The 17,246-nt window shown below is 45.7% G+C and overlaps 2 protein-coding genes across 2 annotated transcripts in view; both read right to left on the reverse strand.

The window, feature by feature from the left end:
* Positions 1 to 1,576: 1,576 nt before the first annotated feature.
* Positions 1,577 to 6,345, reverse strand: LOC118770191 (zinc finger CCCH domain-containing protein 13-like). The gene is made up of 6 exons (XM_036517718.1): positions 5,583 to 6,345; positions 5,014 to 5,138; positions 4,707 to 4,845; positions 4,141 to 4,212; positions 2,595 to 2,702; positions 1,577 to 1,648 (listed from the first exon to the last, which is right to left on the reverse strand). The coding sequence occupies exons 1-6, from the start codon at positions 6,328 to 6,330 to the stop codon at positions 1,608 to 1,610; spliced, it is 1,233 nt and encodes a 410-aa protein (XP_036373611.1). The 5' UTR covers positions 6,331 to 6,345; the 3' UTR covers positions 1,577 to 1,607.
* Positions 6,346 to 6,405: 60 nt separating this feature from the next.
* Positions 6,406 to 17,246, reverse strand: part of LOC118770082 (capping protein, Arp2/3 and myosin-I linker protein 3-like) — a gene marked incomplete at its 3' end in the record, with an annotated part of 45,198 nt that continues 34,357 nt past the window's right edge. Inside the window, exons 23-35 of the mRNA XM_036517505.1 lie at positions 16,497 to 16,590; positions 15,272 to 15,370; positions 14,176 to 14,295; positions 13,953 to 14,066; positions 12,850 to 13,025; positions 12,045 to 12,132; positions 11,235 to 11,354; positions 11,069 to 11,135; positions 10,794 to 10,981; positions 8,702 to 8,784; positions 7,407 to 7,586; positions 6,719 to 6,920; positions 6,406 to 6,480 (exon numbers count right to left, since the gene is read on the reverse strand). Of these exons, the coding sequence (XP_036373398.1) occupies positions 6,406 to 6,480; positions 6,719 to 6,920; positions 7,407 to 7,586; positions 8,702 to 8,784; positions 10,794 to 10,981; positions 11,069 to 11,135; positions 11,235 to 11,354; positions 12,045 to 12,132; positions 12,850 to 13,025; positions 13,953 to 14,066; positions 14,176 to 14,295; positions 15,272 to 15,370; positions 16,497 to 16,590 (1,606 nt within the window). The remainder of the gene's footprint in view (positions 6,481 to 6,718; positions 6,921 to 7,406; positions 7,587 to 8,701; positions 8,785 to 10,793; positions 10,982 to 11,068; positions 11,136 to 11,234; positions 11,355 to 12,044; positions 12,133 to 12,849; positions 13,026 to 13,952; positions 14,067 to 14,175; positions 14,296 to 15,271; positions 15,371 to 16,496; positions 16,591 to 17,246) is intronic.

Below are 17,246 nucleotides of genomic sequence, written 5' to 3' on the forward strand. Positions count from 1 at the left end.
AACAGTAAAAAATAGGACCGAAAGGTGGCCGTTTTGATCCCCCACTGGGGCACTGCCATCGTACCCTTGGGCATGGTGCTTAACCCAGAATTGATTCAGTAAATAATTAGCCGTATAAATGGATAACGAAAAAAAATGTAAACTATGTAGGTCACCTTGGAGCCTCTGCTAAATAACAATAATGTAATGTGATGTAATTTAAAAAAGGAGCACAGAAGTGGATGTTGCATGTTACTACTGCAATTTACTGCATGATGCCCCTGGATGAAAGCTCCAGCTCCACCCTGTAGATACGTACTTGATCTGTGTTACTCCAATGTGGTGCTGCCCAGAGCCGCAGCAGGCCACTTTACCTTTTCTTCCAAACTCAAATATTCAATGAACCGAGTGAGATGGAGGGGTGGGGTGGCGGGGTATTGTCAAGACGGTGCTGAAGAACAGCTGGGAAGAGCCAAACCCGACCGGCAACCCAACTGTATAACTAGAGCATCAGACCCTGCCACTCAGTCCCCTCCCACATCTGTCAATCAGGACATGCCCCGCCCACTAATGGGGGGAACAGGAAGTGACGGAACTGACGACATTCTCTCAACATAAGTCTCTCTTTATTCATACATAATTCTTACATCATTCTTTTTGTTGTCTGTTGTTGTATTTTATAAAATATTTTACATTTGCAGCCCAGAGAAAGAAGAAATAGATAGAAATACTTTAATTTCATTTCACAATAGTTATCAACAGCTCCATTCAAGTTTCAACCATTGCAAACAATATCAACACTGATCCGTAATGTAACAAAAGAAAAAAATATACATTTGTTACAGTAATGACACAAGTTAATAGCAAATAAATATAACCCTCCTTTACCTGTTCTGACACTGCAAAAGAACTGTATCTGATGATGGTAAGTAATAATAATAATAATAATAATAAATGATAAATTGATATCAGCATTCACAGTACTTGGCTCCTTAAAAATAGCGGGACAGTCATCGTAACTGTCGTTAGTGCAGTGATTTTAAACATTAAAAACGTGTTAGTGACTTCTTAATGATTGCATTGAAAGGTCAGTGTGGTCAGACAATTATTCAGGGGAGAGCAGAGACGCAGAGATAGCAGCCGAAAGCAGGGGCTTCATCCTGAGCTTGTAAACCCTGACCTGCATCTGATTGGGATGCTATCCTGCTGCACTGCATCATGGGAAATTCTCGCCAAGAGCCGGGAGCTGGGGTGACTGCTGCATGGTGTGTTTGCGAGAGAGAGAGGGAGTGGCGTGTTTGTGTCTGTGAGACAGTGTGTCTGTTGTATTGTGTTCTGGGTATGCCATTAAACTGCATGCTCTTTAATCATTATTAAAGCTCTAATATATCACGGAGGTAAACAAGTGACTCTCTGAAGTCGGCAGTCTCTGGCACACAGAGATCACAGAACACAGTTTAAATCCAATTACTCTCCCCATATTGCTCTCTCTCTCCCTTTCTCTCTTTCTCCACATATAAATCCCCCATTCCCCACTGAACAAAATGTTCCACCGTTGTCATGGTGATCCCTTCTCTCCCCCAACTCCCCCCCCCCCCCGGGCTTCCCTCAGGTGAGTTCCGCTGTCGTCACGACGGCTCCCTGTTGCCAGGCGCCGTGGTGCCGCCGTCTGTGGGGAGAGGGAGCGGGAGAGGGTGAGAGAGGAGGTGGGTGCCAGGTCTGCCGGGTCCTGTCGGATTCAGGGGCCGGGCCCCTCAAGGTGGAGGAGACAGACAGACAGACAGACAGACAGACAGACAGACAACGGGCACATCCACTTATGACCAGCATATAAACATTAGGGTCCCGACGTGCTGGCGTCACTCACACCTTCTCTGATCTGGCACGTGAAAGTCAGGCTGAAACACTCTGTGCTGCTATTGGGGCTGTCAGTCCTTCCCCTAGCAGGACACAGTTTTTCATTAAATCATATTGATTTGAAGTTATTGATAATCTCTTTCTTTCTCTCTGTCTCCCCTCTCTTCTCTCTCTCCCTCTCTCTTTCTTTCTCTCCCCTCAATCTTTCTCCTCCCTCTTACTCTCTTTCTCTCTGTCTATCTCATTCCAGACTGGTATTTTCAAAATTTATGATGCGTAAGTGTACTGTATAGTGAGATGCTGCTTTATGCCTTCTTTGGTCAGAACATAGAAAATAATTAAGGGGCAGCAGTGTGGTGTGGAAGAAGGGAGCAGGGCTTGTAACCAAAAGGTTGCTGGTTTGATTCCCCGTTGGGAGACTGCTGTTGTACCCTTGGACAAGGCACTTAACCCAGAATTGCCGTGGTACATATTCAGTTGTATAAACTTCTAAAACTGTGCCCTATGTAAGTCACTCTGGATAAGGATAATAATATAATGTAATCTCATTGATGAAAATTAGTTACATTTTTGTATAATCTGTCCTCACATTTGTCCCCACAAATGTACACAAAATATAAAAGTATACGAAATGTACACATAAAAGTGTGAAAAACTCGCATTGTGTACACACACTCACACAGACACAGATGCATGCGCACACAGGCAGACACACACATGCATACACAGACAGACACACACGCATGCACACACAGTACCAGGATAGTCCAGGGATTTGTTTCTGTTCTGGGGAAGTCTGGGTTTTTTCACGGGGGGTTTGCGATTTGGGGGCTTCTCCATGGTACCGGGGTTGTCCCTGCTGGTGCCTGAAGGTAAATGGGCAAGACATACAGACACACACACATACAGACAGACAGACACAGACATACAGACACGTATGCACAGATATGCACACCCAGACACACACACACAAACACACAAACACACACACACACACACACACACACACACACACACACACACACACACACACACACACACACACACACAACGTTGCACACTGTCATAAGAGACACACACACATGTAGTGTAAAAGACAGCATGCCTCCGTATGTAGTAGGAAGCAGGTTGGAGCACCTCCTACTGGCTGACTACAGCAGCATAGCAGACAGACACTCAAAGCGGAGACACCACTTACACCGAGATGCTTCTCTCAGGTCTGTGGGGGGTCACCTCTGCCTTGTGGGACAGGCCCAGTGCAGTTACAGCAGTGGGCAGCAGTGTGATGTAGTGGTAGGAAGCGGGATGAGTAGCCTAAAGGTTGCTGGTTTGATTCCCCTGCTGGGGCACTGCTGTTGCACCCTTGGGCAAAGTACTTGACAATTGTAAATGTCCAGCTGTATGAGTGGATAAAATTGTAAGTGGCTCCAGATAAGAGCGTCTGCTGAATGACAACAATGTAAATGTAATGTAGTAATGGAATGAATAGCAGCTCTCACTCGCAGGTTCAGAAACCCCCCAGAAACATGCCAAAATTGTCTGCACTATAGAATGTTGTGGGTTTTTCTTTACTTTTACTATTTCCCACATTTTATAATAATAGTAAAGACATCTACTAGTAAAGACAACTATGGAATAACATATATGGAATTATGCACTGACCAAAAAAGGTATTAAACAGACCAAAACAAAACAAATCATTTTTTAATTCTACGAAGTAGCCAAAAATTATTTTTAAATGAATTTTTTGGAAAGAAATTCATATGTAGGCATCAACTTCTCTATTTATATTTGTCTTTCAATGCACGTTTCCCCTTATCTTAATCAGGTGTGTCCAAACTTTTGATTGGAACTGTGTGTCTGACTTGGCACTAAGCCCCACAGGTCCGCAGACATGAGATCCTATCTTGTGAAATGGTAAGCGTGGAGTTGCGGTCGGCCAGCACACTGATTGGTTGGGACACGGTACAATTGTTACCAAAATACAAAACAAACAAAATACAGGCAGTTGTGACCTGCAGCCCCCCGCTGGGCCAAATGAGCTATCTCGGCAAGGTACTCTGGTTTTATGTTTACACTTAAATAAACATAATAATAATTATTAAATAAATAATTATTAAATAATAATTAAATAATCTCAGACCCCAGCTAGCTCTGCTTAGAGGTCTCCCCCTGAATGACGCAATGACCCAGTGGCAGAGGTGGTGGTGACTGAGACAGAGGGAAGCATCTTGGGCTAACATCTCCACCAGCGTTCTGCTCAGAGAGACAGATGGACAGACTGACTGACAGACAGGTGTCTACCTGTGTCACAGGATAACGATTTCTTGTTCCTCTGTGGTTTCACGGGCACTGTAGATCTAACCCCCTCCTCACCTGCCCATCAAAATAGCACGATCACCATCACCATCATCAACATCAACATCATCATCATCATCGTTTTCATCATCATCACTATCATCACCAGCAGCAGCACCATCATCATCATTGCTGTCATTATGCAATACAATAGTTTCAATGTCAAGTCAAGCCAAGTAAAATATTGCAATATTTACAACAAGTGGTATACATTGTGTCATAACTGAATTACATTTGATGTTTAATGTGTGTCCAGTCATTGCCGTTGACGCATCATTGCACGATTCTTACTGTCCCACTGAATTTGTTTCTAACCATTACTGAGATCAATAATGAAAATGCTGGTTGTCATGAGGGAAAAATAAAACAGTGCCCCCTTCAGGTACAACATAGAGACAGCAGGTTAAAGGGCCTGGAGTTACAGCAGGGCATTGCTGGCCCTACAGTATATCTTTAACTCTGCGTAAAATTAATCTTTACATTAAATATAATATATGCTCCGCCTGGGTCACCTTGAGAGACAGCCCCATCGACCAATGCCAATGCAGGCTTGGTGGAGGCAGGTGGAACAGGAGGTGGGACCTTCCTCTCATTGGCTGCCTCATTTGGAGAGGTCAGAGGAGTGGGCGTCTTCGGTTGTGTGCTACCCTGCTGAAGAAATGAAAACAAACCAGGAAATGAATAAAGATGTCGTAGCAACATAAAGGCAAACGAACAAACACATACAATTTCTCATCCACACACATACACATAATATCATACACAGACACAGAGTGTAACTTGCTTACAAATCACACACACACACACACACACATGTACCTTCTCAGGAATAGGGGGAGGTTGCCCTTCTGTTTCTCGTCCTTTGTCTACCTCTTCACCTCTCTCTTTCCTTTCTTTCCTCCCTGCCTCCCTCTCTCTCTCCAGTCGTCTGTCCTCCTCTTGACCTTCAGATCACAGAAATAAAGCACAGACACTAGAACACCCACAGGCAAACAGGCATACACTAAGTCTCTACACTCCAGGACTGGCCTAACCACAGAAAGGAAACACCCTGCTTTGGACTACACTACTGCTATAAAATGACAGTATCATCACAATTAAATGACAGCATGATTGCAATAAAATGACAGCATTATTGTGATAAAATGACAACATGATTGTCAGAAAATGACAGAACTGTTGGAATAAAATTATGCTCATTTTCTATTTTGTTGAGTGAAAAGCCAGTTTTCACTCAAAAGATGAAAGTTAATCATAACATTAATATAAACACACATTTGACATTAGCAGCTGTGGGCAATTGAAAAAGAAACAGCAGTGTTCACAGACAGGACCTGTAATGACACATTGCACAGAGTACAGCTCTGAGTAAGGCTGGGCGGCAGTACCAGTGCTCTCCTGCAGGTGCCTCTGTCTCAGTTTGGCCAGACTGGGCTTTGTGCTCTGAGGAGGCGGATCGGGTTTCACCGGAAAAGGGGCGGAGCCTTCTGCACCAATGCCACACCTCCACTTCTCCTCCGAGGTTTGGGCTCCTGTCTGTCTGTCTGTCTGTCCCTGTGGCCTTGTCTGTCTGTCTGTCTCTGTGTCCGGTGAGAGGCGTCTGTCTGCGAGAGTGCTGGTCTGCGCCTGTCTCTCCACCACAGTGCCAGGCCCTTGTGTCTGTCTGTCCATCTGCACGGGTGCTGATGTCTGTCTGTACATCTGCAGGCCCTGTCTCTCTCTCTGTGCGTCTGTCCCTGCCTGTCTGTCTGTCTGCCTGTAGGTCTGTCCACTCATATCACCTGGTCTTTCTCTCAGAGTGTCTGTTGATGACTGCCTGTCTGTCTGTCGGTACATCTGTCCGCCCATATCACCCTGTCTCTCTCTCAGAGTTTCTGTCCCTGCCTGTCTGTCTGTCTGCCTGTAGGTCTGTCCACTCATATCGCCCAATCTTTCTCTCAGAGTGTCTGTCGATGACTGCCTGTCTGTCTGTCGGTACATCTGTCCACCCATATCACCCTGTCTCTCTCTCAGAGTTTCTGTCCCTGCCTGTCTGTCTAACTGTCTGAACGTCTGTCCGCCCATATCGCCCGACCTTTCTCTCAGAGTGTCTGTTGATGACTGCCTGTCTGTCTGTCGGTACATCTGTCCACCCATATCACCCTGTCTCTCTCTGTCTGTCTGTCTGAACGTCTGCCAGCCCACTTCACCCTGTCTCTCTCTTTCTGTGTCTGTCCCTGCTTGTCTGTCCGTCTGTCTGTCCGATCCTGCAGTTTGTCTGTCTGCCTCCTGGTCAAGCTCTGATTTCTGAAACAACAGGGAGGAAAAAGCATGTTGCCTCTCTCCACCTCACACGCACAGCAAGCCTGACTGACACGCTCAAACTCAACCATTTATGCAATTAAAAGTATCAATATTTTCATGCATTACATGATGATACACCAATCCCTGGCTTTAAATATTAAAGGAAATCTGATCAAAATTCAAGGGGCCAGATAAACTGAAAGGGGCCACTTTATTCTCTGAAAGATACACTGGGCTGTACCTGTCTGGATGTAAAGGGAGTAGGTTTGGCCCCCCCCATCCCAGGGAGTGGTATGCCCTGCCAAGCCCGGGCACCCACCAGCCCTTCCTGATCCTCCCCCCTCTGATCCTCTGCCTTCCCATCAGCCCCCTCTCTGGGGGATTCCGTCTTCCCAGAATTCCTCAGGGGCTGGAGCAGAGTGTACACGTTTTCCGTAGCGGTGCTGAGGAAGACCAAACAGGCGTTCAGTTAGAGTAGGTTCCCTTTGAGAGCACGTCATTCCCACAGATAAATTAAATTTGGCCAATTTGGGATGGCTGCAACACGAAACAACACTACAGGTGTGATACAGGTACATATCTCACTGTAGAGGTATAAAATTACATGTTACAATATCTCACACCACAGCTGTAATACAGGTGGAGTCTCCACACTACAGGTGTGACACTGGTGTGGTCCTCACACTACAGATGTGATACAGGTATACATCTCATGCTACAGGAGTTACATGGGCATGTATCTCACACCAAATGATGTCATTCAGGTCGAGTACTCACACTACAGATGTGATGCAGGTGAAATGCTCACACTGCAGGTGTACCGTAAGCACAGACCACACTACAGGTAATGCAGGGGGAGTTGTACAAGTATAACACTGGTCTCGCCCCCACACAACAGGTGTGATAAAATAATGCTTCTAAGCACACACCCTGTGGGTGCTGTAGCCATAGTCCGACACTCCTCCCCACAGGCTCCGCCCCCTCCTCCAGACTCTGTCCCTTGATTGGAGAGGGTTGAATTACGATTCCTACGGAAACCGAAGATGGCCAGCATGTTGCGTCTCTTCTTTCTCCTGAGAGACTGGGCTTTATGGAGACAGGACAGCTGGCTGGATGAGAGGTGGAGACAGGAACAAAGAGAGAGGGAGAGAGACAGGGAGGAAGAGAGAGGGAGAGAGACAGGGAGGAAGAGATGGGGGGGGAGAAGGACAGTGGGAGGGATAGAGGGAAGAGAGAGAGGAGAGGGGAGAGATAGAGATATGAGGTGAAGAAAAGGAGAGATGGAGAGATGGAAAGAGAAATAACACAGGCAGAGTGGTACAAAAGGGGGATGGTGGCACAGGGAAAGGAAGGGTGGGGGGAGAGAGCTATTATTTCTCAGAAACACGGGATCCGTTTCTCTGCAGGGGGCCACCGAGTGGCACACCACCTCCTGCAACTCTCCCCCCGACAAACGCTGCACTTGTTTTTGGAATGATGGAACCTGTTGCTAGGTTACCCCTCCTAGTAGGGTACTTTGCTGTATGCAGGGTGAATGCAAGAATAACATGCTGCCAGCTTATGATCTTCTCTCATAATCTTGTTTGTTTTTTGTGAAAAAGCCGTTAGGAGCATAGTCTGTTCTCTCAGTGCTGAATCCTCTCAGTAACATACCGCCTGCTACTTCCACCAGAACATAAACATTTGTACAAAGCACACAACCCTCTCTCCCAAACTGGGCCATGAGCCCCACAGGGTCACTGGTCCCTGCTCTGGAAGGAAAGGCAGAAAAAACACAGGATTAATAAAAGTGTCATAAGTACTTATGTCATCATGAGTACATGAAAACTAACCAACATGGTGATGTTTCCTTTTGTAACACTGTTAGCTTAACACTGCAGCCTATGGTTCATGTTACCACAGTAGTTGCATTATTTCTAGCAATACCGTTCTAGTGTAATTACAGTAGTATTGCAGAATGCTGCCCGTTAGACCTTCCCATATATTGGACCCGTCCACCCTAACAGTCTGGACATGGAGACACCAGCAATGAATATTTACATAAAAGTGCAGGTCTGTGTCAGTGTGTTTGTGTGTATGTATGTCTGCAATACATGTGGCAGTTCTGTTTGTTTGTGAGTGTGTCTGTGTGTGTGTAATGCATGTGCTAGTTCTATGTTTGTTCGTGAGTGTGTTTGTGTCTATGTACGTGTGTGAGCATGCGTGTAAGTGAGTGTTGGCACACCTGTCGGGCAGGACTCTCTTGGTGTAAAAGTCGGGGAGTCCGTCATCAAGCGGGGTCACAGCTCCATTCTCTGTGCAGTGCTGCTGCAGAGAGAGGGAGAGTGAGAAAGGCAGATGGAGAGAGAGAAAGAGGAAGGGGGTGGAGAGAGGGCTTGACACAATGTGTGACAGTCTTTCTTAGCTGGAGAGCCCTAAGCTACCTCCATGGTAATGGTGGTAAGGCGAGGAAGATTGGGAAAACTCAATCCACTTGCTTAACATAAGGCATAAGGTCTGCCTTAGGACAGTCAAAAACATGGCGAGACATCCGCAGAGCAGAGGTGCACCTCAGTGTTTAATAAGGAAATCGCTGGAATTACTGGCCCCTTTGTGTTTCTGTCACAGTTTTGTACATGTGGGCATAAAACACTAAGTGATATTGCAAAGAGGGGAAAAAAACTATTTCACAGCATTCCACACAGGTTTTGTGTCACTCTCTGAATAAAAGTACAGCAACGATTATGACAGCTCTTAAAGAGACGGGACAAAATAAAAGGCAGACTGTTACAACCGCAAGAGAGGGAGAGAGGAAAGAGAGGAAGAGAGGGACACGCATCTGAAGAAAAGTGGCGTTAAAGCACAGGGCTGCAAATGCTACGCGCATGTGTCAAATCCACGCACCAGCAAGACTTCACTCACAGAATGTCCTCTGTGCACCAGAATGAAACATCCACTGCATCATTACTTGACCAAATTAATGTAACTCATGTTGTTGTATGGGTTGTATGGGTTACCCCAAAACACTCGAATGAAACTGAGATGAGTAAGGCTGGCTCGGCCCAGAGGCAGAAACGTTTGCGAACACGAGATGGGAATTATGGATGAGTCATAAGATTCACCAGAGAGGGTGATTAAGTTTTTCGTACTGATACGAATTATCTGATATGATACAATTATGTGAGTGCTTTTTTCAGAAGCAATCTAAAATGATGGGTCTCAATGAATTAAATCAAACTGCAAACATGCAAACACTTCTCTTCCATAATTTATGATATTTTATGTTACATGTATTTTTGATTTTGGCATTGACAAAAGTGTTTATAAGTTCATTAGGACACAGGATGCAAGTGTGCAAATGTGCTGCTTTCAAAACATGACTCTCCTTATTTGACCCTCATACACACACACACACACACACACACATGCTAGCACTCACAAACACACACACACAATACAACTCTCAAACACACATAAACAGATACAAACACACACACACACACACACAGTAACACTTACAAACGACACAAACACACATACTCACACAAACTCACACTCACAAACACACATAAACAGATGCGCACACGTACTCACAAACACTAACACACACAGACACACAAACACAGCACACACTCATGTGCATACAGATGTGTACCCATGTAGAGACACAAGTACACTCAATACATTCACGCGCATATACGGACATACATATACTCAAACATGCAGGCACAATAATCCACACAGACACACACACTCATCAAGCTTCTGTTCTTAATGTTGACGTTAACATTGATATCTATGCGCTTCCACAGCATGTGAAGGGCCTCCTATTTACTGTACATTTACATTTACATTTATTCATTTAGCAGACGCTTTTATCCAAAGCGACGTACATAGGTTACAGTTCTTTACAATGTTATCCATTTATACAGCTGGATATTTACTGAGGCAATTGTGGGTTAAGTACCTTGCCCAAGGGTACAGCAGCAGTGTACCAGTGTATGTGAGCAGTGGCAGTGTAGTATAGTGGTTAAGGAGCAGGACTCATAATCAAAAGGTTGCTGGTTTAATTCCCTGCTGGGGTACTGCTGCTTTACTGATGGGCAACGTTGTTAACCCAGAATTACCTCAGTAAATATCTAGCTGTATAAATGGATGACATTGTTAAAAAAAAAATAAACTGATGTTAGTCACTCTGGGGAGGAGTGGCTGCTAAATGCCAATACTTTAATGTAATATGAGCTGTGCATGTATGAATATTGTTAAATGCATAAGTATACTCATGTCCATATGTTTAGTAGATATCTGGGTAGGTACAAGAGTCTGTACGCTCTTACTGTATCTACTGGGGCGTGTGCTCTCCGATGTCTCCGCGGCGGCCTCGGCCTGACCCGAGTCACATGATGCAGAGGTGCACCCTGGGTAGGCAGGGTGGACAGACACTCCCATGATGCTGAACGAGAGAGGGGAGCAGAGAGAGGAGGCGCCGAAGGAGGCGGAGATGAACTGGAGTCATCACACAGACCTGAGTTAGAGATGATGAAAACCAGAGAAACAGAATGAGTAATCCATGGGGAGAGAGACAGAGAGAGGGACAGGGAGAGAGACTCACTCAGTCTGGTGGACACAGGGCGAATTCGTCTTGTCCTGGAGCTTCTCTTCTTAATGGCTATGGTGTCCTGGGAAAAACCAGGGATAAGAGTTAGACACGCACATACACATACACACACCGAAATACAAACCCACACACACAGACACACATACACACTCAGACTCACTATGCTTGTCCCCAGCTCTTCGTCGGTGACATCCAGAGAGTCTCTGTGTCGGTGTGACCTTCTTGCTGTCCCCCCTTCACCCCCTCCCTCCCAGCGTCTCACCTGTGACACCTGGCGAGTCTGAGACAGTGAGACAGGGAGAAAATCACAGGGTGACCGCTAACGACCACAGCTGCAGACACAGCACACAGACAGACAGAGGAACAGACAGGCAGATAGACAGACAGTCGAAGAGACAGACAGACAGACAATGTGTGAGGAGGAAGACGTGGAGATTGCAGAACGTCCAAACCAGACAGAGAGTACATACAGAAAACATTGACAGTACAGACTGATAGAGTTACAGTAGTCTGATAGGGTTATAATAAAGCCTGATAGATTTTGACAGACATTTTGACAGAGACAGAAGAACCAACCTTATCTCTGCTGTGAGTAATTTTAACAGGGAAACAGGCTGAAGAATGATGTTGTAATATATTTCTTCTATCAGTATATAGATTACAGTAATTAAATAGACCTGCAGGACAGAGGGATATATTTTTACAGTCCTGACTGATTTACAGCAAAAACAGAAAGGTTCTGAACAGAAAGATACTGCAGAAAGAGAATCATAAAACAGGTTTTACAGTACAGAAGGTTCTATTTACAGTACTGGGTGAATTACAGCTAAAACTGAGATTTACACAGTAAAGAGAGATTTAAGGTACAGATAGAGACTTGCAGTGTAGGGGGCATATTTACAATATTGAGCAATCTGCAGCTGAAACACATGAGCAGAAACAGCAGAGAGAGACAGAGACATGTACATACCAGGGTCTTCTGAGTTGCATAGAGTTCCTGTAGGATTTGATCCACAATGGAGTTGGTGAGATAGGAGACAACAGAAAGCTTGACTTCCCTGAGAGAGAGAGAGAGAGAGAGAAAGAGAGAATGAGAAGGAGGGAGGGAGATGGGGAGACATATTTTTGTATAACTCTATTTATTCACTTGTTCCAAAAAGCAAAGTAGAGGTGAGTTGAATACCAAGACGCAAAAACATGACAGCAGGCAGCAAAAATTGAGGCGTTACTGCACGTAGCTAAAGCTCATGTGCTTGTGAGAATTTTAAGGGGGGAGTTTCCAAGTGCATGAAAAATTCAACAAAAGAGACAGGAAGAGAGAAAAACAGAGAGGAAAGGGGAGACAGAGAAAGAGAGAGGCAGGAAGAAAAAGAGAGACAGAACGAAAGGGAGGGAGAGAGGGAGGGCAGAAGCGCAAATGTGACCAATGAATTAGGAGAGAGATATGAGATTTGTCAGACAACTATGTCACTGTGATGTCACTGTGATGTCAGGGTTAAGCATCTGAGGTTGCATGTTCAAATTTATGCTGGAACACAGTTTTATAAATGAATAAAATGTTTAAAAGTCTAACTTTTTAGAAACTCTAGATATGGACATCTGCATTCACACACATTCACTACAATTAATAATAGTAATAAAACAATTTTAAAAACAATCTTGCAGTCTAGAATATATTCTTCTTCCAAATGGTTAACAAAGGTATTAACAACTGCATTATAAGTTCTCTCTCTCTCTCTCTCTCTCTCCCACTCTCTCTCCCCTCCCTGTCTCACTCCAGAGCTCGGTGTATATCCTGCGATGCTCTCTCCATCAGGGCAGAACGGATGGCGGAGCGGGGGACGGACACGCGCTCAGAGACGGAGGAGAGGGGCGGGGTCAGTCTCTCGGCCGCCGCGGAGGAGAGGGGGCACAGCTCCCGACACAGGGACACCATGGAGTCCACGATCACCTGCCAGAAAAAAAAGCCTGTTGATCAGCCAATAAGCTAACTTATCAATCAAATAAGACACTGCGGAGTCCACAGTCATCTGTGGAGGAAAACAGTCCATCAATCCAGCAATCCATCAATCAGTCCATCAATCCAGCAATTTTACATTTACATTTACATTTATTTACTTTTTTTATCTTGGATCTTTGGATACTTTTTTATCCAAAGTGACTTACAAAAGTGCATACAGCAAGTATAGTGACAGTACGGAGACAGGATGTGTACAGTTCCACAATGAGACAGTTCTCAGCTGAGAGCAAGGTCTGTTTGAGGACACAGTACTATTAGATTTGTACAATTACAGCCTATAGGGCAACTAATACGATACACTTTCAAACGGCAAACTTCAACAACTTCAAACGGCGCAATGAGCGTCAGGGTAAAGACGGCAACAAGAAACAATTTAAAAAGCACAATTTAAAGAGCAAACAGCAATTTGCGACAGCACTGATTTGGGGGGGGGGGCAGCAATTGTGTGCTGGGTCAGTCCAGGTAGAGTCTGAAGAGGTGCGTCTTCAGGCCCCGTCTGAAGGAATGGGGTGAATAAGCTGTGCGTAGCGAGACAGCTATGGGGGAATTCTGAGTATTTCTGCAAAGACAGCCAATACCTTTACCTAGACAGAACAATCAAGGTGTGCTGGGAGGACTCTCACACAGAGAGAGTTATCGGGGTAGACTGTGAGGACTTCTGTAAAGATGGAACTATGTGCACTATGAAGACCTCCACACAGACCTGAGCTCACTGCGCACCGGAGGTACTTTTTACACAGACAGTGCCAGTTATCTAAATGCAGTGCACATATGGAAGCATGGACACACAAACACAGAAAGACAGAGTGTGAGATAGAAGGATGGACAGACAGAGAAACAGACAGACGGAGCACGTACCTGCAGTTCTTTGTCGGCAGCCTTGGCCAGTTCCCCAGCTAGTGAGTCCAGTTTCTGTCTGACCGGGCCGTCCACTGAGAGAACATGGGCCAACTCACACAGAGAGGGGTACAGCTGAGAGAGAGAGAGGAGTTATAATCCACACACACACACACACACACACACACACACACACACACACACACACACACACACTCACACACTGACACACACAATCACTTACTGCGCGGGAATTCCGTGCTTCCTTCAGCACCTGCTTGGCTGCCTTCACCTCCTCCCCATCCCCAGTCCCCCGTAGAAAACACACTTGCTGCTGCACACGCACACACAGGCGCTCCATCACCTGAGGGTCAAATGTCAAACACGTCAGGGAGGGAGAGGGGAAGAAAATCACTGTACCTGTGCCCTCTCTGACACACCTGAGCGCTGTACCTGTCCTCTCTGACACACTTCATTGCATACCTGTGCTCTCTGACACACCTGAGCGCTGTACCTGTCCTCTCTGACACACTTCATTGCATACCTGTGCTCTCTGACACACCTGAGCGCTGTACCTGTCCTCTCTGACACACTTCATTGCATACCTGTGCCCTCTCTGACACACCTGAGCGCTGTACCTGTCCTCTCTGACACACTTCAGTATGTACCTGTGCTCTCTGACACACTTCAGCGTGTACCTGTCCTCTCTGACACACCTGAGCGCTGTACCTGTCCTCTCTGACACACTTCAGTATGTACCTGTGCTCTCTGACACACTTCAGCGTGTACCTGTCCTCTCTGACACACTTCATTGCATACCTGTGCTCTCTGACACACTTCAGTGTGTACCTGTCCTCTCTGGCACACTTCAGTATGTACCTGTGCCCTCTCTGACACACCTGAGCGCTGTACCTGTCCTCTCTGGCACACTTCAGTATGTACCTGTGCTCTCTGACACACTTTTGTATGTACCTGTGCTCTCTGACACACCTGAGCGCTGTACCTGTCCTCTCTGACACACTTCAGTATGTACCTGTGCCCTCTCTGACACACCTGAGCGCTGTACCTGTCCTCTCTGACACACTTCAGTATGTACCTGTCCTCTCTGACACACCTGAGCGCTGTACCTGTCCTCTCTGACACACTTCATTGCATACCTGTGCCCTCTCTGACACACCTGAGTGCTGTACCTGTCCTCTCTGACACACTTCAGTGCATACCTGTGCTCTCTGACACACTTCAGTATGTACCTGTCCTCTCTGACACACTTCAGTGTGTACCTGTCCTCTCAGACACATTTCAGTGTGTACCTGTCCTCTCTGACACATTTCAGTGCGTACCTGCTCGGCAGTGCTGGTGACCAGGCCCTGGTGCAGACGCAGCGCCTGCCTCTGAGAGAAACGCTGTGTCTGATTATTCCTCAGCAGAGCTCTCTGAATCTGAGGAGGGGGGGGAAGAGTGAAAGAGACAGAGAGAGAGGGTGGGGGGAGAAAGAGGCAGAGAGAGGAAGGGAGAGAGAGAGAGGGAGAGAGTAAAAAAGAGAGTGAGGAGACAGTCAAAGGCAAAGAGAAAGGGAAAAGAAAGTGAAAGAGAGGGAGGAGAGAGGAGAGTGAAAGAGAAAGGGAGAGGGAAGAGAGGACAAAAGAGAAAGAGATTATCAATAACTTAAATTTGACGTCATTGAATGATAAAGTGTGAGTCCTGCTAGGGGAAGGACGTCAGCCCCAATAGCAGCACGGTGTGTTTCAGCGAGTAACCACCCATTCATAATTAACCCTTTCGCTCGTACAGTCACACTGGTGTGATTACAACACTAAACTGAAAAAATTCTAGCTAACATTAGCTTTGAGGAAACAGTGATTTAACATTACGGCGGTGAAAACTATGAGAAGCTTAATGCAAAAAATGCTAATGAAATAATAACAAACCGTGTAACATAACATGCACGCTACACAGCATAAAATAAGTCATGTATGAAAGGGTTACCAATGACCACTTTAATCACAGTATGTTCATTAGCTCACATTTGTAACTATTATTTATTTATTTGTGTTCTTTTTTTCTCTTTCTTTTATGTTCCTTCTTTTTATACATATGTAAGTATATGTAAGTATGTATATGTGCATATTACGTACTTTAGCAGTATTTACACAGCGTAACTTGTGCCAGTAGAGCAAATATGAATTGAATTGAACTGAATTGAGTGAAAGGGAAAGAGAATGAGGATAGAAAGAGAGAAGGAAGAGACTGAAAGAGAGAGAGTGAGGAAAGGCAGGGAGAGAGAGGAGAGAGTGAAAGAGAAAGAAGGGGAGAGAGTAAAAGGAAAAGAAGGGAAGAGAGTGAAAGTGAAAGAGAGGAGGAACAGAGTGAAGGAGAGAGACAATGAGGAAAGAGGGAGAAAGGAAAGAGTGAAAGAGAAAGAAGGGGGGAGAGTGAAAGGGAAAGAGAGAGGGAAGAGAGTCAAAGAGAGAGACGGCGAGGTAAGACAGGGAGAGAGAGTAGAGATCCAACCACTGCTCTTTAGCGGGTTTGACAGGTCAGTGCTGCCAGGACTCAGAAACCCACCTTGACGAGCGCCTGCTCTGTCCTCTCAGGGGAGCTGCGGTAGGCCTGGGTGACATCACTGAGAGGAAGCGGCATGTACTGCAGGGTGAAGTTACTGAGAGTGGAGAGCGGGAGGGGAGAGGTTATCACTCCGTCCCTCCAGGTGTGTCTCACAATGTGAGTCTGTCTATGACTTACGATTATTCAAAGACTAAGAAATGCAGTGCTTTGTGGTTGGAGGCTGGCAGCTTCCAAAATATTCTCCTTTGAGCCCTATGCAATGGTCCTAGTGACTTTACGGTTTGTATCATTTTTTTCTAGCAGTGCCACAAGTGCTCTACCTGTCCAGAGATGCACCACCTGTCCAGAGGTGTGCCACCTGCCCAGAGATGCACCACCTGTCCAGAGATGCACCACCTGTCCAGAGGTGTGCCACCTGTCCAGTGATGAGCTACCTGTCCAGAGATGTGCCACCTGTCCAGAGGTGTGCCACCTGCCCAGAGATGCACCATCTGTCCAGAGGTGTGCCACCTGTCCAGTGATGAGCCACCTGTCCAGAGATGCACCACCTACCCAGAAGTGTGCCATCTGTCTCAGTGTAACATCCTGTTTTAACTGGTTCAGCTCAGCAACTTAAGTCAGAATTTCAGTGATGGCAGATTTTATTTGAATGATGATCAGTCCATTATGCACCATATTGTCCTACATATAAGGTGGCACTAATTTAAAGGTGACCATTCTTTAGAAATATGTTTCTTTTAAAAAAAATAC

The sequence above is a fragment of the Megalops cyprinoides genome, chromosome 2, assembly GCF_013368585.1.
Source record: "Megalops cyprinoides isolate fMegCyp1 chromosome 2, fMegCyp1.pri, whole genome shotgun sequence".
NCBI classification, from domain to species: Eukaryota; Metazoa; Chordata; class Actinopteri; order Elopiformes; family Megalopidae; genus Megalops; species Megalops cyprinoides.

Excerpts from the sequence above, each read along its gene's own strand:
- LOC118770191 (XM_036517718.1), bottom strand. The coding sequence starts at position 6,330 with ATGGGTGGACAGATGTACCGACAGACAGACAGGCAGTCATCAACAGAC. Across the intron at positions 4,213-4,706 it reads CGATGGGGCTGTCTCTCAAG|GTGAGGAGGGGGTTAGATCT; the intron begins GTGACCCAGGCG and ends TTTGATGGGCAG. Across the intron at positions 2,703-4,140 it reads ATCGTTATCCTGTGACACAG|GCACCAGCAGGGACAACCCC; the intron begins GTAGACACCTGT and ends ATTTACCTTCAG.